The 27,646-nt window shown below is 46.6% G+C and overlaps 1 protein-coding gene across 3 annotated transcripts in view; it reads right to left on the bottom strand.

Annotated features, from left to right (window-relative positions):
- The window catches only part of LOC126519156 (acetylcholinesterase-like), a 105,103-nt gene that overhangs the window by 59,886 nt on the left and 17,571 nt on the right, over positions 1 to 27,646 (bottom strand). Inside the window, exon 1 of one of the 3 annotated variants that reach the window (XM_072285129.1) lies at positions 18,682 to 19,054. The exons of 1 other annotated variant lie outside the window; for it this stretch is intronic. In XM_072285129.1, the coding sequence (XP_072141230.1) occupies positions 18,682 to 18,942 (261 nt within the window). In that variant the 5' untranslated portion in view covers positions 18,943 to 19,054. Of the gene's footprint in view, positions 1 to 18,681; positions 19,055 to 27,646 lie in introns of those variants that run through there. One more of the 3 variants, XM_055065144.2, reaches the window with a different exon arrangement.

Below are 27,646 nucleotides of genomic sequence, written 5' to 3'. Positions count from 1 at the left end.
ACCAAGCATAAATGACATTGGAAACATTCAGATGATACCTTTAAATTAGTGGCCTTGAATGTTCTTATGAATAGTCCTTGGAGAAGGTTTACGGTACCGATGGAGACTGGTCCATTTGCTGCGGCAAAGAGGACATTATAATAAACAATCCCCAAAAACCTGGCACCATCAAACAGGATAGTCATAAAGGTGCTCACAAACCAAAGTTCTAAGTGTACACCAAAACACAGCGGGACCACTACTGTGGTGCCAAAAGCAGCGGAACGTTGCCTGGGCTCTAGTAGTGGCACTGTAGATAATGTTGAAGGCGTCCGAATTCACCCCTGTTCCCATCACTGTGGCTTCCACTTCTGTCGTTCGGAAGCTACCATGTTGAAAGCAGGCAAGCGAGACTTACCCCCTTATTCAGAAATACATCTTAATTGGAAGCTGGTGCTTGACTTGATATAAACAACGCCTGGTACGAACTCGCCCAAGACGCTCATTGCGTTTCCTTTGGTGCGTTCACAACAGGGGTCATTGAAATCAAGTCAAGTGCGGTCTTCCACATAAGGTGCATTTCTCAACAGGGGTAAGGAACATCCTCCGAAAAGGTGCGTTGTCCGAATAGAAGGCTGCAGGCTCTGAAGCCGATGTCTTTACTAGAGGGCCCGAAATGCTGGCGAACCCCTTTCTTTTTATTCCCATTCCAAACCATTCTTCTTCTCCTCTCTTATTGCTTTCTTTGTGAATCTCTTCTTCGTCGAGTTCTTGTCTTTTTTTCTTTCGCGCTATCCCATCAGCCCAAAGAAAGGCGTCAGGCAGCGATGTGCGATCTCTCCAATGCTATTCACAGCCTGTTTACAGGAGGTATTCAGAGACTTGGACTGGGAAGAATTCAGCATAAGAGTTAATGAAAAGTACTTTAGTAACTTGCGATTTGCTTATGACATTGCCTTGCTTAGTAACTCAGGGGACCAATTGCAATGCATTCTCACTGACCTGGAGAGGCTAAGCGGAAAGGTGGGCCTAAAAATTAATCTGCAGAAAATTAAAGTAATGTGTAACAGTCTCGGGAAGAGAACAGCAGTTTACGATAAGTAGCGAGGCACTGGAAGTGGTAAGGGAATACATCTACTTAGGGCAGGTAGTGACCGCGTGTCCGGATCATGAGACTGAAATAATCAGAAGAATAATAATAGGCTGCGGTGGTTTTTCTCAGATCATGAATGTTTTCTCAGGCATTCTCAGATCATGAATAGCAGCTTGCCATTATCCCTCAAGAGAAAAGTGTATAACAGCTGTGTCTTACCAATACTCACCTACGGTCCAGAAACCTGGAGGCTTACGAAAAGGGTTCTACTTAAATTTAGGACGACGCAACGAGCTATGGAAAGAGGAACGACTGGTGTAACGTAAAGCGATAAGAAGAGAGGAGATTGGGTGAGGGAACAAACGCGAGTTAATGACATCTTAGTTGAAATCAAGGAACAGAAATAAGCATGGGGAGGACATGTAATGAGGAGCGAAGCTAACCGATGGTCATTAAGGGTTACGGACTGGATTTCAAGGGAAGGGAAGCGTAGCAGGGGCCGGCAGAAGGTTGGGTGGGCGAATGAGATTTGAGAGAATGAGAAGTTCGCAGGGACATCTTGGCCACAATTAGTACATGACCGATGCAGTTGGAGAAGTATAGGAGAGGCCTTTGTCCTGCAGAGGGCGTAACCAAGCTGATGATGATGATGATCCCATCAGCAGTAGCTTGCCAGGTCTGTCACTAGACGAACCTGTGAAGATATCATTGTTATTTTCTTCTCATCATCATCATCATTTATTATTCCCTTAAGGGCCCCATTTGGGGTATTACATAAGGGGGAGGCAAAACAATAATACAAACATCGAATGAATAGTCATGTACAAAGCAAAAAAACAAAGGCAACAACTGAAAAGACACTAAAAAGTACAGGTTTTTGCATAATTAGCTGCAAATATGGGTGGTTAGTAACTCTCGAAATTTCGAAGGATTTCGCTCTACAACAATGGATTCCGGGAGCGAGTTCCATTGTTCTATTGCAGAGGGAAGGAAAGATTTGTTAAAAGCGTTTGTAGAACCATGAAGGCGTTGGATACATAAAGAATTGAATAGACGATGTGATGAGCGAATGGGTGGAAATAAAAGTGAGGAACGAAGGTCAGGAAAGTTATAGTACAATTTATGTAATAGGCAGAGTTGCGAAATTATGCGTCTTGATGCTAAAAGGGGTAGACCAATGGATAACTTTAAGTTAGTAACGCTGATAGTGTTGTCATAATTCGATAAGATAAAGCGGGAGGCACGATTTTGAGTAGCTTCTAAAGTGTCAGTCAAGTACTTTTGATGTGGATTCCAAATTGCAGACGCGTATTCTAACTTGGTACGGATGAAAATTTCATATGCTAGTTTACGAATCGACGGAGGAGACAAGGATAGGGATCTTTTAATATAGTTAAGGGATCTTGAAGCATCGGCTGTTATTTGTTGGATGTGGTTCGACCAATTTAGTTTGTTAGTGATGATAACGCCAAGGTAGCGGTAACTGTCGACCTCGGATAAATTCACAGAGCCCAAAGAGTATAGAAATTTTGATGTAGAGCGTTTACGTGATACATGCATTAACTTGCATTTGGAGACATTTAGTTCCATCATCCAGCGTGAGCACCACTTGTCAATAGAACTTAGGTCATTTTGCAGAATGGATTGGTCAGTGTTAGTAGTGACACGACGGTAAATAACACAGTCATCGGCGAATAGACGTATTGTGGATGATATGTCTGTTGGGAGGTCGTTAATGTATATTAGAAAAAGGAGTGGGCCGAGGACGGATCCCTGTGGTACACCGGATATTACTTTGGTAGTATCTGAACAGCGACCGCCAACACAGGTGAACTGGAGGCGATCTGTCAGGAAGCAAATGATCCATGATAGGATTAGAGGGTGTTGGAATCGCACCGCTGGCACGAGTTGATGGGGGTCTCGGTGCTGACGCCCGTTATTGCCAATGGGTCGCAAGCCCCAAGGGTAGCGTTGGCCTGGCGGCCTGGGGCACTGGAAGCATCCGAAGGTCCCGGCAAAGCAAGAGAAGACTGGTAACAGAACAACTTGTTTATTCTAACATAGCAAAAGAGCGGCTGGTCAGGTCGACCGAAGTGGAGAGACGGGAGAGCACGTAACTCAACAGTACAAATCGGAGCCCTTCTCCTGGCGTCCGGGGGCAGCTGCTCTTATACTCCCGGCGTCGCGGTCCAAAAGGGAAGGAGGGAAGGTCACGGGATGAAGGTCACGGGACGGCGGAGCATGAGCCCACGACGGCGCGAACTGTCGGGCCGAGAGACCTGCTGAACCGAGTGTAGTGACGCATCGCCAACCCTCACCCACACGACGGCGCGAACAGTTGAGCCGAGAGACGTCCAGGCTCCTCATTCGGGGAACTCCGCTCCCCGGCTGCCGCGCTTTGACAAGCGAGGGCACACACACACACACGCACACACGAAGACACGTGGCACTGAAACACGCCTGGACACGCTTGGCGGGTAGGCGTCGCGGCGGCGTCGGACGGGCCAAAATGTCCGCCGCTTTGAACAAAGCCCCGGCGTCCGTTGCATCCGCGCCGGCATTACCGCGCGTTGTAGGCGAAACGTAACAGACCGCCCCGCCGGGGGAAGGAGATCCCGAAGGTCAGGGGACTGCATCCGCTGTCCGGAGGGATGTCGCTCGATGATGCTCATAACCGAAGTTGGGCGTCCTTGGGCGTTTCTTGAGCGCAGCGCACAGAGAAGGCCTCGTTCTCACGTTCAGGTGCACACAGGACACTGCAAAGTGACTTCGGGAGAGTTGACATTTTTGTTCTCGTTTCCGGCAAGCGTTAGAACCACGCCAAAAGTCAACCGCTCAGTCAGCAAGCACGGCACAACCCTCACTAAGCCCTGCCAGGCTCTTTCCCCTTTTATACTGCTGCCTAGTTCCTTACAGTAGTTTAGCAGCACTCAGAACGCGTCCACAAATCGGAAAAATTGCACTAAAAAGCACATCATCACTTTGAAACACTACACAAAAGCAATAAGTTAAAAAAAATCCTGCCTCAGGAAGAAAAACATCAGTAACAAGCAATTTTGAGGCTGATTCCCACGTTAGGGGCTTCGACTTAAGCCATCGGCGTTACCGTTGAGACTCCCCTTTTTGTAACGCACCTCAAAGGAATATTGTTGCAAAGCGAGGCTCCAGCGCAGGAGGCGGCCATTTTTGGGAGAGATGGTCTGCAGCCATTGGAGAGGGCAGTGATCCGTTTCAATGATAAACCTCGAGCCAGCTAGGTAACATGACAATTTCTGAACGGCCCATACGATACACGCACACTCTTTCTCGGTGGCGCTATACGCCTGCTCACGACTCGTCAGCTTACGACTAGCATACAGGACGGGGTGTTCTACTTCTCCATTTTCCCGTTGGCACAGTACAACGCCCATGCCTCGCTCACTAGCATCACACTGAACAACGAACCCTTTTGAGTAGTCGGGCGATCGTAGCACAGGCTGGCTTGTTAGGGCGCTCTTTAGGGCGCTAAAAGCTCTTTCCTTTGTCTCGTCCCAGACGACTGTTTGCGGCTCTGTCTTTCTCAGAGCATCCGTCAAGGGAGCCGCGATATCAGAGTACCTGGGGATGTACCTCTGATAGTAGCCGGCGACACCTAAGAACGACCGAATATCGGTCTTCGTGCGCGGTTGCGGGAAGTCTCGCACAGCGGCCACTTTTATTTCAGAGGGGCGGCGACGACCCCGACCAATCACGTGTCCGAGGTAGACAACCTCGGCCTGTGCTAACTGGCACTTGGGAGCCTTGACTGTCAAGCCCGCATCGCGCAGGCGGGTTAGCACTGCCCGCAAGTGCGCCATATGTTCCGGCCAGGATGCGGAGAATATCGCTACGTCGTCTAGATACGGTAAAGCGAATTCTTGCTGTCCCCGCAACACTTTATCCATGAGGCTTGAAAAGCAGTATGGCGCGTTCTTCAAACCAAAACTCAAAACTTTAGGACGGAATGTCCCCATTGGTGAAATGAACGCCGCATACCTACTAGCCTCTTCTGTAAGTGGAACCTGCCAATAACCCCTGACAAGATCTAGGGTGGAAATAAACTGAGCGCTACTCACTCTCTCAAGGCGCTCCTCGATGTTAGGGATCGGATAAATTTGATCCTTAGTGATGGAATTAAGCCTGCGGTAGTCGACGCAAGGACGAGGTTCCTTGCCCGGTACCTCAACTAAAATCAAAGGGGAGGTATAATCACTCTCACCCGCTTCAATGACACCGAGCTGTAGCATTTTCTTTACCTCAGCCTCCATAATATCGCTCTGGCGGGGTGACACCCGGTACGCCTTGGATCGTACTGGCTCTGGGGAGGTAAGTTCTATGTCATGAGTAAGGACAGAAGTCCTACCAGGCCTCTCAGAGAACAGACCTTGAAACTCTTGTAAGAGCTGGTGTAGTTCGGTTTTCTGCTCAGGCGACAGCGATGCTTTACTTATTAAGTCACTAATGACTTGATCGGTGTCTTTCCTGTTCGTCACTGAGCCTAGTCCCGGAAGCTCGACCGGAAGCTCTTCTAACTTTCCCGCATCTGGAATTTCCTCTCCAGTATCTGGTGCCTTTAACGCTACAGGCTCAATTTTATCCCGTTCGGGCGTGCTCTGAATACCAGCTTGCTGCGCCTCTGACCCTTTTTCATCGTTCAACAACGTCGGCCCCGCAACTACCGCCTTTGCAGCGAGCTCCCGAACCTTCGATCTGGTTAAGGCCTGAACGCTAGCCTCACCAAACAAAAGCCCCTTCTCGCGCAGGAGGTGATCGGACCTGTTCGAAAATAGGTACGGGTACTGGGGGGGCAGCATAGATGACACTGCGGCCTCCGTCTCAAGTGCTCCGAAAGGTCCTTCAATAAGCACTTTTGCTACCGGCAGACACACGCTATGAGCTTCCACTGCTTGCTTGATCCATGCGCACTCGCCCGTGAACATATCGGGTTCTACGTAAGAGGGGTGAACTACATCCATTGTAGCTGCGGAATCGCGAAGCACTCGGCACTCTTTCCCGTTCACGAGGAGGTCTCGCATGTAAGGCTCGAGAAGCTTGATGTTCTCGTCAGTGCTGCCTAATGAAAAAAACACGACTTTTGGTTTTGTTTCTGGGCACTGCGCCGAAAAGTGACCCGGCTTCTGGCACGTATAACACAGGCGCGCTTGCCTCGCCTCGAACCGCTTTCTGCGTTCGGCTTCGGCTGCCGCCGTCTCCTTACGTTCGGTCGGACTGCTTTCACTCGCATCCGCACTACGTGTGTCCCCCTTTGCTCTCATGGGCGTGAACTTTGGCCTCTCAAACTTGGAGCCAAATTCACCCTTTTGACCGTCCTTAGCTCCACGAGCCCGACGCGTCACAAACTCCTCGGCTAACTCAGCGGCTCTAGCCACCGTACTAACGTCTGGCCTATCCAAGACCCAGTACCGCACGTTCTCAGGTAACCGACTATAAAACTGTTCTAGCCCGAAACACTGCAGAACTTTCTCGTGGTCACCAAACGCTTTCTCTTCTTTGAGCCACTCCTGCATGTTTGACATAAGCCTGTACGCAAACTCTGTATATGACTCACTTCTGCCTTTCTCATTTTCCCGGAACTTCCGACGGAACGCCTCCGCTGACAGCCTGTACTTCTTTAGCAGACTCGATTTCACTTTCTCGAAATCCTCTGCCTCCTCTCTCTCCAAGCGAGCGACTACGTCGGCCGCCTCGCCGGGTAGCAAAGTGAGCAAGCGCTGTGGCCACGTTTCCCGAGAGAACCCCTGCTTCTCGCACGTTCGCTCAAAGTTAACCAGGAACAAACCAATGTCCTCTCCAAGCTTAAACGGCCGCATCAGGTCAGTCATTTTGAACAATACTCGGTCTCCTGCACCGTGTGCCTGACTTCCATTACGAGCGCGTTCCATCTCTAACTCGAGACGCTTCATTTCCAACGCGTGTTGACGGTCGCGCTCTTCTTTTTCTTTCTCTTTTTGTTCTTTAAGTTCGCGCTCCTGTTTCTCTTTTTGCTCTTTAAGTTCGCGCTCCTGTCTTTTTGCCGTCTCCCTCTCCTCAATGGTCTCAAGGCATTCCGACAGCTCGTCATCCTCAGCTTCTAACTCAAGAATAGCCCTTAGCAGTTCTGGTTTTCTGAGTTTGTCTGAGACATCCAGACCCAACTCTCTCGCAAGCTCCAGCAATTTCGGTTTGCGCAACGACTTCAAATCCATGGCTGCTCTGAATGCTGCTTTCTCTACTGCCTACTATTGTCTTGCCGCAAACTAACCCGGTAGCAACGACAACCACAATTACCAGCTCTGTTTCTAACACTAACAAAAGCCTGGCAAAACTCAGAAGAAGAAAGTCCCGCACTCACCAAACCTTGCAGCCAAGACTTCAGCGCAGTCGTTCCGCTGCAGGCAACCAGTCATCACACAGGGCTCGTTGCGCTGCTCCCGGATGGTCGTTGTGCTGCTCAGCATACAGTCAACCGCATCTCTTCGCTGCTGGCCTCCGTTGTCGCGATCTCACCGCTGGCAACCAGATGTTGGAATCGCACCGCTGGCACGAGTTGATGGGGGTCTCGGTGCTGACGCCCGTTATTGCCAATGGGTCGCAAGCCCCAAGGGTAGCGTTGGCCTGGCGGCCTGGGGCACTGGAAGCATCCGAAGGTCCCGGCAAAGCAAGAGAAGACTGGTAACAGAACAACTTGTTTATTCTAACATAGCAAAAGAGCGGCTGGTCAGGTCGACCGAAGTGGAGAGACGGGAGAGCACGTAACTCAACAGTACAAATCGGAGCCCTTCTCCTGGCGTCCGGGGGCAGCTGCTCTTATACTCCCGGCGTCGCGGTCCAAAAGGGAAGGAGGGAAGGTCACGGGATGAAGGTCACGGGACGGCGGAGCATGAGCCCACGACGGCGCGAACTGTCGGGCCGAGAGACCTGCTGAACCGAGTGTAGTGACGCATCGCCAACCCTCACCCACACGACGGCGCGAACAGTTGAGCCGAGAGACGTCCAGGCTCCTCATTCGGGGAACTCCGCTCCCCGGCTGCCGCGCTTTGACAAGCGAGGGCACACACACACACACGCACACACGAAGACACGTGGCACTGAAACACGCCTGGACACGCTTGGCGGGTAGGCGTCGCGGCGGCGTCGGACGGGCCAAAATGTCCGCCGCTTTGAACAAAGCCCCGGCGTCCGTTGCATCCGCGCCGGCATTACCGCGCGTTGTAGGCGAAACGTAACAAGGGTCGAGATGAAGGCATGAAAGTTTGGACACTATTCGGTGATGAGGGACGCGGTCGAAAGCCTTTGAAAAATCTAAGTAAATTACGTCAGTCTGAAATGAAGAATCTAAGTTTAGGTGGAGATCTGTGGTGAATTCGAAAAGTTGTGTTTCGCATGATAAGCCTGGACGAAAGCCATGTTGTTTGCCAAAGAAAAAAGAATTTCTGTCGAGGTGGGAAGCTATTTGGGAATAAATGACGTGTTCTAAAAGTTTACAGGCAATACATGTAAGTGAGATCGGGCGATAGTTGGATGGGTCGGAGCGCTTACCAGATTTAAAAACGGGGGTTACTTTACTTAGTTTCCAGTCTTTGGGAATAGTACCCTCGCTTATAGACTGGGTAAAAATGATTTGTAATATCTGGCTAGAAATGACGTTAGTGCCTTTTAGTATCTTCATCGGTATGTTGTCAGGTCCGGGGGAGCTAGATATGTTAAGTTTATTGATTAGGCTTGCGATTCCTTCAGCAGTTACATCAATGGGAGGCATTTCAGTGCCGCAAAATCTTGGTAAAACAGGAATTTTGGTGGAAGATTCACAAGTGAAGACGGAAGAGAAGTATGAATTGAAGACGTCAGAACGCTTTTCAACTGGAACATGGGACCCATTAGGATTAGTTATGGTAATGTTATGCGACTGATTTCTATTTGGTGCGAGTATTTTCCAAAATTTTTTCGGGTTTACACGGATGATATTGAGAAGATCCTGGTGATAAAATTTTTTCTTAGAAAGCTTCAGCAGGCTGTTGTACTCGCACAGGCAGGTGAAATACTTCTTCCATTTAGGGGCGAAACCACATTTTTTTGCCACTCTGAAAAGGCGCTTTTTCTTCTGTGTTAGTTTTTTCAGTTGGTTTGTGTACCAAGGCTTTCCCATGACACCACGAATACACACAAGAGGTACGTGCTTATTGATTAAGCTGAGTAGCTTATGCTTATAAAACAGCCAGTTTGTATCAACAGACCTTCTGAAGGCAGTTGCTTTGAGGTATTCAAAAAAATATTCAGTTCAGTGTTAATTATGGAAAAGTCAGCTTTTTTGTAGTCCCGAATTAGTTTTATTGAAAGCTGTTTGACTGGAACTGGGATTTCTAAATTGAAAAGTACAATACTGTGATCACTCAGCCCATTGACACATGCTATAGACTGAATGTATTCGGGTTGGGAAGTGAGGACCAGGTCAAGGGTGTTTGAGCCACGTGTAGGTAAATTTACTGTTTGTGTAAGGTTGAAGTTTAAGGCTAAATCAAGGAAATCTTTTGACTGGCGGGATGATGCTGTTAGAGTGTCCCAGTTTATATCCGGAAAGTTAAAATCACCACAAATAATATAGTTAGCACGCGGGAATAGAGAAGATGCATCTAAAATGACAGTGTGAAGTTCGTCGATAAAGGAAGGGTCACAATCGGGTGGGCGATAACATGATATGAGAATGCAGGTGCATGTGGGCATGGATATGTGCACACAAAGAATTTCGTGAGTACAACTGTTAGGGAGCTGGTAACAAGGAATGCTGTTTTTCGTGAAGACAAGAATGCCACCACCCCTTCGTTCCCTCCTATCGCGTCTGTAAACAGTGTAGGGGGAATCTGCATGTAATAGCTCAGTGCTATCTATGTCAGGGGTTAACCAAGACTCAGTGAAAATGGCCATGTCTGTGTTATTATCCTCGAGAATGGCTTCAATGGTATCTTTTTTGACATGTAACTGCGAACATTAGCCAGTATAACAGAAAGTATGCGACTGTGTGATGTTTCAAGAGGGTTTAGTAGCGGCTGGGAGGGAAAGGAGAGTGCTGGGCAAGCCTGAAGTGATGGCTAGGATTTAACTGGTAAAACTGAGTCTGATTGCACATCATATAAAAACTGTCTATCATTCATCTGAAGTTTATCGAAGCGTATCTTGAAAGTGGAGGCGTTGTTTTGTTTCGCATAGGCGTACAACTTTTTCCTTGCAAGCCGGACGCGCGATGAAAAATCTTCCCGGATAGAAATTGCCGTACCCTTAAGCTTTGGCCCGGCAGGCAGAATACTACACTTATCTTTGTACCGCGCAAGTTTTACTATAATTGGTTGGTTTTTACCGGCCTGGAAACGGCCAAGCCTGTGTGCGCGTTCTATGTCATTTTTGGTTATGGAAATTAGAAGTTTATCTGCACACAGTGAAATAACGCGAGACTCTGATTGCTCCCAAGTTTCATCATGCGCATCCTCAACACCGAAAAAAAGTAGGTTGTCTCGGCGAAGGCGGTTTTCAGAGTCATCGCATTTCTGTACGAGGTCGTTTATTTGGGAAGTGAGTTTAATTATTTCAGTAATGTCACTAGATGCAGGTATCGAGTGATTTGATTTATCAACGTCTACAATTTTCTCAAGGGCGTCGACACGGGTGGATAGACGGCCGACCTGGTTTTCAATGGTGGCCTGTGTAGCACGAATTAGAGCGAGCTCAGACAGAACGGTGTTCTGAGAGGTTTCTAAACGGAACAGGGCGCTAGCAATGGATTCAAGGGATACCGGAGTGGGGATGTCATTAACAGAACCGGGGTTAAGCTCAATGTCCCCAGAAAGGGCTAGTAAAAGGAAAGTGAGGTGAGCATTCACACAAAATGAACATAGCAAGTGGCACAAAACTTTCCGATTGGCATCAAATGTGTCAGAGGGGCACGACACCGCAATAAACATTCGGTCGCTAGAACGAACACATCTTGCACAAGGTAGGTAACTAACCTGCGCAAGATTTGTATTTGTGCACCCGTGCCACATTGCTTCGCCATCGCGCTGTTAAATCAATTATCGCGTGCCTTCTAGTAGGTTTGTTGTGCTTTTAAATGCCTCGGAACTGTTTCGAAAGCTGCCTTGGCTGTCAAATGCATTCAATTTACATTTGTGCGGACATATTTTCTCTGCATCATCGCTTTTTTTTACTGCTCATTTTTTCTGCCCTTGCCCCCTCTCCCAGCGAATACCCAACTGGACCGTAATCTCGTTACCCTGCCTACCGTTCGTATCACGTTTTTTTTTCTTTCCTTTCATGAGCACAAGTAATTACCTACATAGGCGAAATTTGGAAATAATATGATTAACTTCAGACGACTATGAACAATATGTGAATGGCTGCATCAGCCTAATATGTAGCACGTTTGACGTCAAACATATTCAGCTAGGTCAGCACTTGGAGTGCCTTGTTAAACCGCATGCAACAAAAACGTGTTATACTGTCCTCGCTTATGCCTTTGCAACTATAGTACCCACTGGCTTGGGTTGCATCGTTGCTTAGAGGAAAAAAGCCATTACACGATCTTGCATGGGCCACATCTACACATGGCGCTCTTGTGCCACATTAGAGAAGACCTGCGCCGTTGTTATAGCCCGTATGGAAAGCCTGAAATGGAAAGTACTAGTGCAAATTCGCCGAGGTCGCAAGCAAGTAACGCATCTTTCTTGTACGAACATTTAAAACCGGGAATTGTAACGAATCTAGGAATGCGCCTCTAGTTTGGGCTAGGAGTTGTGTAGGGAACATTTAGGAATGTAGTCTTCAATATGTTATTATTTTCGTATTTAAGTTCCTTGCAAGGCGCCCCTGGTATACGTTAATGGCACAGAAAGACGATGTGAAATCAGAAAATCGGGCTTTCTCCTAAGGCCGCGACGGGCAAAGAGTGCAGCAGAAGGTACCTCAGATGATGCATGAAAATGGCATAGTGCTGCTGGCGGACAATGCAAGGAATTGGCACGGGCTTACGAGTATGTGTCACAATATTTCGAACCTAAAATTTAGCAATGTGATATCGGGAATTCCGATCTTTAATGAAGGGACGAGTAATGACGTAGTATGAATTGAACAGCAACATACTGATTGTCCGGCAATATCAATACCAACGTGTCTACTTAAACGAGAAAAGGCTACTTAGGCGTGCACCAGGATATTCTAAGAATGATGTTGAAGCGCAATGCAGCCATAAAAAACATAGAACTCTTTGGGGCAACAGTAAATAGGAGGTCGCGCGAGCAATTGGGCAACGAGTAATGATGCTAGCGGTAACGATGTCAAATGCCGTCATGCGCTTTAGATGAGACATCTTCTTTGGGTTGGAAGTTAACGAGATCAATTGGCTAGTTCTTTGGGATCCCATGGTAAAACCTCACATGGTCTAGTGCAGGGTGATGTGGGTTGGACCGCATTCGAAGCCACGGAAATACAGAATAAACTTAGTTTTGAAGAAAGACTGAGTCACACGGATAAAAATACATGGTCCGCTGAAGTGGACAAATAGCTGTACCTCAATATCTTTGACACGGAGCGGAGAAAGACTTCAATAAATTAGCTACCAAAAGTACCAAGCGAAACCAGGAGCTCTAAAAAACAGTCAGAGCAACGAAGATAGTAAATCGGGTGCGAAGGATGGAAACAAAAATAGGTTAGTGAATAGCGGTAAACACCGAAGAAAGACAAGGTTTTCCTGGGTGCATTAGGGAACCACGTGGTTTGGTGTTAAGATTGCACTACATTCAAGGTCGGCTCACGTTGTTAGAATACACTAAATCCGGGATTGGCCTATATTATTCACTGAGTCAAGCCACATATTCCGTTCACGTTTCTGAAGCGTACAATACGAACCAGCTTTAGTTTCGGACTCATTCTGCAAAGTGCGCATTATTACTGCTCTATATAGGGTCCTGCATTAATTGACAAAGTGTTCGAAAGAATATTTCCCGCTTACCGCTGCACTGTTCCGGCAGACATTTTGCAGCAGGGCCGCATTTTTGAGCTCACAACATACGCCATTCCACCCAGACCTCCCGCTTTCTGTAGCTGTCGGCAGGCGGCGAGACAAGCTTACGCTTGCAAGAGTTACTGTGTGCATACTCCCTACGAAAGCACAATTGCGCGCAGGTCCGAGGTCTTGCTGCTGACGCAACCTTATTAGGCAACGAAGCGACTCCTCTTGATACCCGCCGCGGTTGCTCAGTGGCTATGGTGTTGGGGTGCTGAGCACGAGGTCGTGGGATCGAATCCCGGCCACGGCGGCCGCATTTCGATGTAGGCGAAAACAGCCGTGTACTTAGATTTAGGTGCGCGTTAAAGAACCCCGGTCATCAAAACTTCCGGAGTTCCCCACTACGGCGTGCCTGATAATCAGAAATGGGTTCTGGCACGTAAGACCCCATAACTTAACTTCTCTTAAATGCAGGAGACGGCGCGGCTCAGCGGTGGAGTGTGCTTGCTCGTTCATTCCGCGTTGTCGGCGGCAAGAGCACTTACACGTGAAAGAAATAAGGGCGACTCGAAGAAAAAACGAATTTAGATAAAATTCATGCTGTAAGTTGTTCGTTGCGAGTCGCTATCGGAAGAAACATTTTTCTCTATATAAAAAACCTAGCTAAAGTATTTTCTACAAATTGCTCGTTGCACGTCGTTTTTGACGCAGCGTTTTGAAAGAGGAAATAGGTAAACCACGCAAACCGCCGTTTCGGATAAAATAAGCGCTATAAGTTATCTGTGCTACTTAAGGAGAATTCCCTCAGATCGAAGAGGGTCTGGCGTAATACAGGCTGGATATGGCTCCCAATTTTTATACTTGGTAGTTCGACGGACCGCGACGAACTCTATATACTGTATTATGCTGCCCTGCTGCATCTGTAAGCTGACACTATATAAGCGCAGTGTATATATATATATACATATATATATATATATTGTTCTCTTCTTCCGCTGCAGCTTTTTCACTGGCTAACCAGCTGTTACACAGCGCGAGAGGAGCCATACATGTCCTAACTGTTATCACCGATTCCTTACAAAAAATATTGTTAGTGAGATTTATACTGACTCTATATTATCAGATGTCATGCGTCACGTAAGCACGTTTGTGCATTCTGGAACGTGCTGTTACGCTGGAATAAATAACGAGTCTTATCCGAAACACTCGACCCGCAGTAGTGATTTCGACGTGTGACGATCATTTGGCTTCCAGTGTCACTTGTATTTCTGGGCTTATATTTGACGAGAGAGAAACCTTAATATTGGGATAACACTTATATGGACACTTCAGACGGATTTTTGCCATCGCCGTGAAGTTCCGTACGGATTCCACTGGCGATAAAATCGCCGCTGCGCGCCGTATGCTGTACGTGCGGGTGAAAGCGTTCGAGAGTGAGCCTGCGAACACAGCATAATATCGCGTTTGCGAGCGATGAAGGTAGGGCGAAAGCGCGCCCTCTTCTTTTATGCGCGAGACGCGGGGGTGAGGCGATGAAGAGAGTTTGAGCTTATCCGAGGGCTGCTGCTTTTGGGCAAAACCGTGCGGGCGCCGTATACTGAAAGCGACCTGCGACGTGGCCAAAGTGTGTGCCCGCACGGTCCACCCGCTCAAAGCCAACTGCGATGTTTGCAGAGTGCGTGTAGTGCCCGTAGCTTCGTACGCGCTGCGCTTTCGACGGTTCGTCCGCGTTTAAGCGAGAGCTGCACGAAGGCCGATTCGCTCACTGCTGCTGCCGCAATTCCTGACTAGAGCGTTCTGACAGCACTTTCCGCTGTCATCGAGCCAGATGTGTTGATGTTTACCTGTGCGCGCCTGACGCCATGCTTGTTAATTTAGTTAGTATGCGGATGTTTACAAGTTTACATGGTCGATAAATCTACTATTCATATAGCTGTCTACTAATTTTCTGTCCCAATAGGTTCTTCGCCTTTCGGGAGAAACTGCCACATTTTTTTTTTTTGTGCTTTGAAAACACACAACGCAAGACGTGTTCTTGCTCCTTTCAATATCGGCTTCTGACGTCTCTTACGCAGCAGCCACTTAAGACGGACGACGGAGACAGACCTGCCCCATTAAACTGAGAATTCTTCCCGTTTTCTTGCCGATTTGTGCAGTGAGGTTAGCAGCAGCCTGCCTGTCAATGTAGCAAGTTCGCCGCATTGAGAAGTACCGTGTACTAATCTTGACTCTGCGCCGTAGGGCCACAAAACAATGACCATTGAAACTGCACTAAACCCACCAACACGACATATCCGACACTGGCGTGGCAGAGGCCGCAGAGCATATAGCGAATTGAGCGGTGCTGCTGGCGGAAGTGTAAGCACAGCCGTGAAACTGGCTTAGCCTCAAGAACATGCTTTGTACGCATGTGACCACATTTGCCAAATAGGGACGCGAGCGGTGCCTTCAATCAGACGCGCAACTCCGCTTATACAGTGACTGTAATACTTGCGCCGTCGCCCGGCTGCAGCTCGCATCTACATAGGCGAAGGCAAGCTTGCACTTTTTTTCTTAAAAACAGGTAAACAAACTGTAGACAGTATTACACCGAACGACCTGAATCGGCCGAATATGGCCGAACAGGATCGGCCATATGTCTGCTGCAACAAAAATGCTGAGACAACTCAGCAAACCCTAGTGCAATAAGGAGTATTCACCGAGCGAGACCTGTGTAGGTAACATGCACATGCCAGAATCTACGTGACTTAAACTGGGTGGAAATATTAGCCAGTCAGGCACTCCAGATAAGCAAGAGACGTGTAGAGAATTGATTTGGGGGACCGAATCCGTTACATGCAAGGGTAACTGTGCAAAGTACAGATAGAGGCTTAAGGAATAGGCAAATTACAGGGGAGACGGGCAAGACGTTACACTGAGAAGAATGTATAGATCACCTGGCTAACTTAAGTGGTCTAGGCGGCTATTTGCCGCCCCCTCGGTTGGAAGGGGATTCCAGTAAATTATTCTGATATAACGACAGCAATTATATCGACACTGCATGCGCATTGCTGCCACCGGCGTCGCCGTCGGCATGATGTTCTGCATTAAGTGCAAGGTTGATAACACCTCAGCCGCGCGCCCTACGCTGTATGTGCGAGTTAGAGCATTGGAGGTGAGCCGACGATCGAGGCTCAATCTCGCCCGCGCAAGAGGGAAAAAAAGTGGGGAACAAGCCGCCCTTCATCGGTCGAGCGCGAGGCACCGTGAGGAGAGAAGGGAAGGGGGTGGCATTCGACACCGTAAAGCAATGAAGGGGGCCAGTTGGTGGATGTCCATAATTATACTGCGCTTAGTGTTACACTGACAATGTTAAGGGAAGCACAGTGCGTGGACGCACGTAGCGCAAACTATCAGCTGTTTAATACTGTTATAGAACGCGCATATTTATATACATGAAGGTATGGCACGGGGGGGGGGGGGGGACATATAAAAACATATGACAAGGTGACGACAGGTGACCCATACTGTGGGCCAGGCATACATCGTTCACTTGCACCCGTTCGCCCTAACAAACTCGACTTCAGCTTCCATAAGCGCGATGGACGGAGTACTTACGCACATCTTTTTCTTTGGCTATCGCAAGTGCCTCCCATATTTCTCGCTCCGTTTTTGTTTTTCATATGCCATTGACTGTGGTGCTTCCTATAGCGGAGAGCATTTGCATTGTTTGCAGTGTGCAGCCAAGTTGCTAGGTGCTGTCAGAAGCTGGCACGTGTATTTGTGCTCCCGTAACCTATCATTTAGACAACGTCCAGTTTGCCCAATGTACACTTTCCCGCCGTCTAGTGGGCTTTGGTAAACCACTGAAGATAGCACATTCCATGTACTTTTTCACGTGCTTAGTCTGACAGACCGCGGCACTTGGATTGCCCTATTTGGACCCTGCGTTCACCCTCCTACACATGCCTTTAATTTTTGCGGAGCGGAGAATAGTACTTCAACGTCACGGCGTTGGGCTGTTCAAAGTACTGTTCGCCGCGTGAAGTAGCCTTGCGAACCGCACCTTGAAAACCATCTGTGCTGCCGACTGACTGTACCGACTGCTGATAGCTTCGCGCGCTGTGTTCTTGCCGCTTAGCGTTAAAGAGAGACGCGCGTGCCCGTATCTTGAAATTGACCAGCTAAAGCGGCAGGGTGCAGCCTGTGCTGGGAAATTCTGAGCGCTGTATTCTCGCCGCTCCATTGACACTGAAGCCAGAGGCAGCACGAAGATGAATTTGCTCGCTCCTGCGGGCTCTACATTTTCTCGTTGGGTAAGCATAGAAATGCTTGCGCATTTAAAGCTCAGTTAATTTTTCCTGTGGAGTTCTTAGCGTAATAATCTTTGCTTTCTTTATCGATCTTACTAAAAATGGAGCCCCTCTATTGCACTCGCTCTTTTATACGCTTTGCTTAGCAGTGTGACCTTCATTCCTTAGTGTTTTCCGAGTAGCCTTGCGTTGACCTCTCTCACAACTATTTGTATTGTTAACATTTTCTCCTTTGGTGCTCCTGTTAAATCCTTATTCCTAGGTGGTGTGTTTCTCAACGGCCCTCTCGAACTGCGCGAAAGGGGAAAATAAGCATTTCACGCTTAAAGATGGCTCGGAACTACAAATCGAGAATGAAACATCGCACTGGTCCCTGAGGACAGTCCAACAAAGCCCGAGGTATCATTCTTCTTGCTCCGAGTTTGATAACTCAAGATAAATTTATTTGCAAAAAACACAGCTCGGCCACGATACTCCAATTTAACATTTAGGCGCAGTAACCTAGCGCAAAAATCACAGTAATCTCTTTGAAAGACTCAAGTGGGTTATCAGTGTTAAATATATCGGTAAACCAACAACTAGGTAATTGCTGTAGTAAATTTCTTTTACTCGACGTTATACTTCTTACGGTAACAATGTACGATCAGTAGACAGAAATAAAGTAGGCAATTTGTTATAATTTTTCATAAAGTGGAATGGTGCTTCAGCATTGCAAAGTTGTCAAGTGAAATATTGTTGGTATTAGCAAGAAAAATCAAGTGAAATATTGTTGGTATTAGCAAGAAAAAGTTATGTTAGGCAAGCAATGTTAAAAAAACAAATTATGGGGTTTTACATGCCAGAACCACTTTCTGACTATGAGGCACGCCGTTATAGGGGGCTTCGGAAATGTTCACCATGCGGGGTTCCTTAACGTGCACCGATATATAAGTACACGGTTTTTTTTTTTTTTTTTTTTTTTGCATTTCGCCTTTCCTGAAATGTGGCCGCCATGGCCGGGATTTGATTTCGCGACCTCGTGCTTAACAGCCCAACACCATAGCCACTAAGCAACCACGGCGGTTAGCGAGCAACGTAATGCGTAGGATCGATAACTGCTGATCTGTTACGGAATTTGTGCCAAATGAACGGAAGCCCTGTGGGCGATGGCCGAGAACCAGGTGGAGTGATGAAACTAGGAAATTCCCAGGCATAACTTCGAATCGGTTAGCGCAAGACAGAACTGCATAGTACCCATATTTAGTAACCTTCGCGCTTCAGTGTAGATAAATAGGCTGATTGAGAGGGCGATGAGAGGGTGTTCGTACCTGCGGGCAGGCAGTCCTCCTGCTCGTTGCATCCAGGATTCCCTCCCAAGGCTTCGCCGGCTGGGGTGGCAGGAATCGAAGCCGGCCCACGGGTGGCTGCGCGAATGGGATGCCGCGGTACTCTTCGACTTTTCGCCCCAACAGCTCCAACCGGTTTCCTCCGACTCTCCCTAGGCGAGTCGCTCTCTCCACATCGTACGCACGGCCGCAGCTTGCCGCGGCAACCAACAGCAGCAATACGTAACACCGTGTCACGCACATTTCACCGGAGGTCTGTTCCTTATGGAGTGCGCCGTGAACAGCTGTAATAGTTTGAAACGTATAACGCCCAGTACTTAATCCTAACGTTTCGTGCTACTGTCGAAAGCATTCTTATCCACAGTAATTGGTTTTGCATGCAAACGCTTCCTTCTTCCACTTAAGTACTCCTGTGAAACTACTTTCCGTCTTATTTGCATGGGACTATATTTCGAACGAGCGGCTATAACTGACACGCAACACAACCTCGCCGATTATTTGTGCAATTGCAGTCAGCGAAAATGTAAATGCATCAACATTTCCTAAATCAATTGAAAGTGATAGTACATGCCTATTTTCAACGAAAACACATTAGTGGTTCATCGTATATCGGAACTCTCTAGGCTGATCGACAAAAGATTTTAGCGATTCCATAAGCTGCTCTACGACGCTAGGATTCTATCGTTCCATATTCGTAATCCCGCAAAGCTACTGCAAGAAATGAATACTTCCCCACCAAGAATTCCAACAGTAGTCAGTGACACAAGAAAAGCTGTACGGTTATCTGTCCTGCTTCCCAGAGGGCAATTCAATTGACCTATTAGGCCAGACGTTCGTCGGCTTCAAATTGCAAAGACTTCTCAACTACTCTAAGAATGTGTCTCACCACACAATTTTCTTATCAAGAGTACGCGGCCTACACCGCCTTACCAGTGCAAGAGACATTTCCGCATGAAAATCATCATTTTTAGTCTCACGTCACTTGTTCTTTCGTAGTATATTTGTACAGGGGCAGGCATGACCGAGTTAAGTGCCGTCGCATGGCAACGGCATGTTGAGGACCCATCCATACTTCACTGTACCGCTACGCTCAGTTCTGGCACCTTTACTATTTTCAATAATTGTCAACGGTGCAAGCACTGTGATGAAACACTCCCCCTTGTTTATGCGAGGATTTCGAAATATTATAGTCAGTTACCAGTGCCGGCGATTGCGGTGTTGGCAGGAAGACGTCATCGCATTCACATAATGATGTTTTTAGTTTTGCAAAAATAAATGTAATAGTGAACATGTATAGTACACAGACACTTCTATTTCTTTCAGCCATTGAAAACGTTGCTTTACCTGGTGAAGCAGTTCAACGACTCAAATGGCAGTTTTGACGCCACGCTTACGTTCCCTTTATGCATTATAGGCCTTTCACGCTAAGGGCTCTGAGATACCCAGGCACATTTTTTTGGCTGTCTAGTGATTTTAGAAACTGTGACTCGTTGCTCAAATTATACACTATTCTCTGTCGGCCAAGGCTGGAATATGCCTCGGTTCATGTAACGACGCTCGCAATATGACCTAGTGGCATTATTGAGACGGCGAAACAAAAATTCTCGCCAACGCGCACCATATTTACTACTATGCTGACAACTCCATCGCCAAGCCTAAAGACATCCGCAATGTTTCCATGCGAGAATCGCAGCGCGTTGACTCAGACCTAGTATGTTTTTCATATGCTTGTACAAGGAAAACTTGTAACTTGCCGGACAGACCGCCATTGGAATATGAACCTGGCAACGTTTAACGCTAGAACGTTATCTAGTGAGGCGAGTCTAGCAGTGCTATTGGAGGAATTAGAGGGCATTAAATGGGATATAATAGGGCTCAGTAAAGTTAGAAGGCCAAAAGAAGCATATACAGTGCTAAAAAGCGGGCACGTCCTGTGCTACCGGGGCTTAGCAGAGAGACGAGAACTAGGAGTCGGATTCCTGATTAATAAGAACATAGCTGGTAACATACAGGAATTCTATAGCATTAACGAGAGGGTGGCATGTCTTGTTGTGAAACTTAATAAGAGGTACAAAATGAAGGTTGTACAGGTCTACGCCCCTACATCTAGTCATGATGACCAGGAAGTCGAAAGCTTCTATGAAGACGTGGAATCGGCGATGGGTAAAGTCAAAACAAAATACAGTATACTGATGGGCGATTTCAATGCCAGGGTAGGCAAGAAGCAGGCTGGAGACAAGTCAGTGGGGGAATATGGCATAGGCCCTAGGAATAGCAGAGGAGAGTTATTAGTAGAGTTTGCAGAACAGAATAATATGCGGATAATGAATACCTTTTTCCGCAAGCGGGTTGGCCGAAAGTGGACGTGGAGGAGCCCGAATGGTGAGACTAGAAATGAAATCGACTTCATACTCTGCGCGAACCCTGGCATCATACCAGATGTAGACGTGCTCGGCAAGGTGCGCTGCAGTGACCATAGGATGGTAAGAACTCGAATTAGCCTTGACTTGAGGAGGGAAAGGAAGCAACTGGTACATAAGAAGCCAATCAATGAGTTAGCGGTAAGAGGGAAACTAGAGGAATTCCGGATCAAGCTACAGAACAGGTATTCGGCTTTAACCCAGGAAGAGGACCATAGTGTTGAAGCAATGAACGACAATCTTATGGGCATCATTAAGGAGTGCGCAATAGAAGTCGGTGGTAACGCCGTTAAGCAGGAAACCAGTAAGCTATCACAGGAGACGAAAGATCTGATCAAGAAACGCCAATGTATGAAAGCCTCTAACCCTACAGCTAGAATAGAACTGGCAGAACTTTCTAAGTTAATCAACAAGCGTAAGACAGCGGACATAAGGAACTATAATATGGATAGAATTGAACAGGCTCTCAGGAACGGAGGAAGCCTAAAAGCAGTGAAGAAGAAACTAGGAATAGGCAAGAATCAGATGTGTGCGTTAAGAGACAAAGCCGGCAATATCGTTACTAATATGGATGAGATAGTTCAAGTGGCTGAAGAGTTTTATAGAGATTTATACAGTACCAGTAACACCCACGACGATAAGGTGAGAGAGAATAGGCTAGAGGAACTTGAAATCCCACAAGTAACACCGGTAGAGGTAAAGAACGCCTTGGGAGCTATGCAAAGGGGGAAGGCAGCTGGGGAGGATCAGGTAACAGCAGATTTGTTGAAGGGTGGTGGGAACACTGTCCTAGAAAGATTGGCCGCCCTATATACACAATGCCTCATGACCTCGAACGTACCGGAATCTTGGAAGAACGCTAACATAATCCTAATCCATAAGAAAGGGGACGCCAAAGACTTGAAAAATTATAGACCGATCAGCTTACTGTCCGTTGCCTACAAAGTATTTACTAAGGTAATCGCAAATAGAATCAGGAATACCTTAGATTTCTGTCAACCAAAGGACCAGGCAGGATTCCGTAAAGGCTACTCAACAATAGACCATATTCACACTATCAATCAGGTGATAGAGAAATGTGCGGAATATAACCAACCCTTATATATAGCCTTCATTGATTACGAAAAAGCATTTGATTCAGTCGAAACCTCAGCAGTCATGAAGGCACTACGGAATCAGGGTGTAGATGAGCCATATGTAAAGATACTGGAAGATATCTATAGCGGCTCCACAGCCACCGTAATCCTCCACAAAGAAAGCAACAAAATCCCAATAAAGAAAGGCGTCAGACAGGGAGATACGATATCTCCAATGCTATTCACAGCATGTTTACAGGAGGTATTCAGAGACCTGGAGTGGGAAGAATTGGGGATAAAAGTTGATGGAGAATACCTTAGCAACTTGCGATTCGCTGATGATATTGCCTTGCTTAGTAACTCAGGAGACCAATTCCAATGCATGCTCACTGACCTGGAGAGGCAAAGCAGAAGGGTGGGTCTGAAAATTAATCTACAGAAAACTAAAGTAATGTTTAACAGTTTCGGAAGAGAACAGCAGTTTACGATAGGTAGCGAGGCACTGGAAGTGGTAAGGGAATACATCTACTCAGGGAAGGTAGGGACCACGGATCCGGATCATGAGACTGAAATAACCAGAAGAATAAGAATGGGCTGGGGTGCGTTTGGCAGGCATTCTCAAATCATGAACAGCAGGTCGCCACTATCCCTCAAGAGGAAAGTGTATAACAGATGTGTCTTACCAGTACTCACCTACGGGGCAGAAACCTGGAGGCTTACGAAAAGGGTTCTGCTGAAATTGAGGTCGACGCAACGAGCTATGGAAAGAACAATGATAGGTGTAACGTTAAGGGATAAGAAAAGAGCAGATTGGGTGAGGGAACAAACGCGGGTAAATGACATCTTAGTTGAAATCAAGAAAAAGAAATGGGTATGGGCCGGACATGTAATGAGGAGGAAAGATAACCGATGGTCATTAAGGGTTACGGACTGGATTCCAAGGGAAGGGAAGCGTAGTAGGGGCCGGCAGAAAGTTAGGTGGGCGGATGACATTAAGACGTTTGCAGGGACAACATGGCCACAATTAGTACATGACCGGGGTAGTTGGAGAAGTATGGGAGAGGCCTTTGCCCTGCAGTGGGCGTAACTAGGCTGGTGATGATGATGATGATGATGATGATGTATTTAGTTTTGCAAAAATAAATGTAATAGTGAACATGGATAGTACACAGACACTTCTATTTCTTTCAGCCATTGAAAACGTTGCTTTACCTGGTGAAGGAGTTCAACGACTCAAATGGCAGTTTTGACGCCACGCTTACGTTCCCTTTATGCATTATAGGCCTTTCACGCTAAGGGCTCTGAGATACCCAGGCACATTTTTTTGGCTGTCTAGTGATTTTAGAAACTGTGACTCGTTGCTCAAATTATACACTATTCTCTGTCGGCCAAGGCTGGAATATGCCTCGGTTCATGTAACGACGCTCGCAATATGACCTAGTGGCATTATTGAGACGGCGAAAGAAAAATTCTCGCCAACGCGCACCATATTTACTGCTATGCTGACAACTCTATCGCCAAGCCTAAAGACATCCGCAATGTTTCCATGCGAGAATTGCAGCGCGTTGACTCAGACCTAGTATGTTTTTCACATACTTGTACAATGAAAACTTAGTTACTTCAACTTCCTGTCTAAAATTGGCGTTAGAGTTCCGCGAGAAACGTCGCAGTTTCAGTATGATTTTATCTTTCATCCTCTTGTGATAGCAACTTTACCTTAATCTCACTTCTTGGGGCAGAAAAAGCGACAATTTTCCACACAGATTATTGCAACTAAGGTATGTATAGCCACAGGTTTAGGGCTGTTGCCGCTAAAGAAAAGAGTTCCCCTTACACAGCGGCAAGAACAGAAATATTACAAAAGCAATTTCAAACGAGAGGCAAACATATGATCCGATATAAGTAAGCACAATCACTAAAAAGATTACCACATCTAACAGCTTTCCGACAGAAACAAAGCTGGTATAATGATGCCTTCATATGGAGGTCATCGGTAGTTTAAGGAAAATGGACCACTTGTCTACAAAATGGCGAACACTGTATTTTGAGTACCACCCTTAAGTGCTTCTCATTCGTCGTTTATCGATTCCACAAGTTTGTGCCCGCTCCTAACATATCTTCAGTGGCTTCTTCGACGAGTGCGCCGAACATTGTATGCGTTCGTGCTCTATAATTTTACACAGTTGTCATCAGTCATTGTTGGGATTACAGTTTATTTGCCTTGCAGCGAAGAGTAGCCGGTGACATACAAATGCACCAATGTCCACTGTAATAACCTGTTAGTTTGAAAACATGAAAAGAGTAATCAGCCGCTTCAGTAAACTTGTATTATACATTGAAATCAGCAATTTCTTTAAAAAGGGATGAAGGTCATAGCTTTACGAAAAAGTGACTGTTTCGCCACAGAAACGAGGGATTGGTTGCGATAGCAAATTATTGTACAGCTATACGTGGTGAGGTTAAGAGCTTCATCAGCCGAACTGTTGTAAACATTCGCTCAATTACTAAATAACAAGCACGGTTTCACACCCGCCCAGATATCAACACGTTTCACGCGATCAGCGCGGACACTTACTGCTAGTACGCTGGCGCGATGAAGAGTGATAGCAGAGGCGAGCGACTTCTCATTCGTCCTGCCTCTTTATACGCACTAGGCGCCTGAGACAGCAGCGCCCACGAACCCATCAGTTACCTCAGCTCGGCTAGCCTTCGAACCCGTCACTGATTACCTCCTAGAACGCACGCATCTGCGCTCAGTGACGTCATGCGCAGCCGCGGCCGTAGCAGAAGCGGAGACATGCGCTACGCTGACCGCATCTCCCGCCTCCATACCTAGCGTGCGCCCACTTCGCTCCCCGTCCCCTCGCCCTTACGCTCGCCACAAGACGTCGCGCATTTTCCCCGCCTTCCTCCGTTGCGTGTGCGAGCAGACACCGGCGCGCCAAGCCACCGTCGTTTTCTCCTCACCCTCGCACGCTTTCCCTCGCATCTACAGCATACGGTGTGCGGCCGCGATGTTGTCGCACTTGGACTTTGAACGGGACGTTACGGCGACGTCGACGATTTGCCTGGACTGCCCACTGTCGCAATTAAAGCATATATCGATATAATGTAGCGAAAACAAGCCCAAGTATAAGTTCCAATAAAATGCCTGTTTTCTAGGAAAGATGCCTTGTGGAACTCTAGCAAATCAAGTACCCGCCGAGGTAGGTAACTTAGTTTCTGTAGCATTGCACTGCTGAGCACGATTGCGCGGGTTCATTGCCGAACCCAACGGCCGCATTCAGAAGGGGCCAGAATGGGAAAAAGCTCATGTACCGCGCACTTTGTGCACGTTCAAGAACCCCGGGTGGTCAAAATGTATTTGCACAATCCCACTATGGCGTACCTCTTGGTCAAATAATGGTTCGTGCACGTAAAGCTCAAGAAATATTAAAGTTTCGTTGAACTGTGTTACTGTCATCCAATGGAAAAAATTACACGGCCATCCAATGCACGAGAACCTTGGCTAACACCTGAGATTCTTGGTATAGAGACAAACATGACCTGTATGCTCGATTTGTGAAATCTAAAGATCAAGGCCTGCTCATGGAGTTTGAGAAATATAGAAATAATCTCACAAATGAGCTTAGGACGGCTAAGGATGCTTATTTCATGGGAATTTTTAGTGACCCAGCCAGTCAAAAAAGTGATGTAATCTGGCGCAAATGGAATGTCTTTGTTAAAGTCTAATTCAATTTCAGCTATTCCAGATGTTTTGCGTCATAGCGGGCAGAAACTTTCCGGAAATGCTATACCAAATGCGTGTAATCAAATCTTCTCATTAAAACCTCATTAAAATGACATTGACGGCCTCAACAGCTATACTCAGTTCCTGCCGGTTAGCGCGTTTAGTAACACTCTATTTCTTGCCCCAACTAGCCGCTTAGAAGTATTTTCTTGCTTTAGCGATATAGGTAACAGCCGGTCCCTCGACGCCTACGGTATCCAGATTCGCCCTATAAAGTATGTGCTTGGTATTATATGCCCTGTTCTTAACCATATTTATAACCTAATATTATCTGCAGGCATATTTTCTAAACAAATGCAGACTTCAAGCATTGTTCCAGTTTTCAAGCACCGTGATAAGGGAGCACTAAACAACTATTGACCTATTTCGATATTTCCAGTGTTTTTGTAAGGTATTGACAAATTAATACATGTCAGATTGTTATAATTTTTAATCACCACAATTTGTTGCAAGATTTTCAACATGAATTTAGGAAGCACCGCTCTACCGAAACAGCCTTCTTGACTCAAAAAATAGTTATAGGTGCATTCAGTCGTAATCAAATGGCATTAGGCATATACGTCGATTTTTCCAAGGCATTTGACTTAATTCATCATGCCATCCATCTTAGCAAATTAGAAAACTATGGTGTACGTGGAACACCGCATGCCCTTTTAGAATCCTATCTTTCAAACAGGACACAATTCGTAGATACAAACAATGAAACATCTGCAAGGAAGGCGGTAGTTGTTGGTGTGCCACAGGGAAGCATTCTAGGGCCACTCTTATTTTTGATTTACATAAATGTTATTGTACACTGCACAGACAACGGAACATTCATCTCCTGTGCTGATGACACGACAGTTTTTATTACACAGAATTCGGAAACAGATAGAACCAATAGCTAACAAAACGCTGTCTGACCAAGATTCCTGGGCCTCGGTGAAAATAAACTGTTCAGAAACACAAGTTATTTTGTACACGCCTAAAGGGGAAACGCTGACAAAGAAGTTGAAATTATTTCTGGGCTCTCAGCAGTTAGAGTTGGTTGATCCTGTTAAAATCCTTGGATTGCATATTTCAAAGCTCCTTGCATGTAATGTGCATGTTGAAAAGCTCCATTCAAAGATGTCATCTGCCATTGGTGTACTTGTACGTACGCGGTGTATTCTTCTTACAAAGGTGAAGATTATGATCTACAATGGATTAGTTTCCACTCTGTTGCAGTACTGCAGCATAATGTGGTGTACTACTGGTGTAACAAATTGTATTTGTTGAAGCAATTGTATTGTACTGGTGTAACAAGCTGTATTTGTTGCAGAAAAGAGCCATGCAATATATTGCCGCTGTACGGTATGCTTCTACAAAACTTCTTTTTACAAAGTACGAAATTCTTCCAGTGTTCTGTTTCTATAATTATAGGCTGATGTTGTGTTATAAAGCTTTTGGTAAGTATGTACCGATACCATAATTAATCTTGCTAATTTAAAAGCAAACACAAGTGTTCGTCCAACCAGGTACAAAAATGTGGACGGCACCTCAGTGGAGCCCTAGACTAGGAGCCAATCCATGGCTGAAGAGGACCCAAGCTTCAAGAATGAAGACTTCGGCCTCGACCCGCTAAAACCTTAAAAGAGTCAATAAAGTTTTCCATTCCATTCCATTCCCTTTCCAACCGTCAA

The sequence above is a fragment of the Dermacentor andersoni genome, chromosome 10, assembly GCF_023375885.2.
Source record: "Dermacentor andersoni chromosome 10, qqDerAnde1_hic_scaffold, whole genome shotgun sequence".
NCBI classification, from domain to species: Eukaryota; Metazoa; Arthropoda; class Arachnida; order Ixodida; family Ixodidae; genus Dermacentor; species Dermacentor andersoni.
This window is presented reverse-complemented; position numbering and strand designations above follow the sequence as displayed.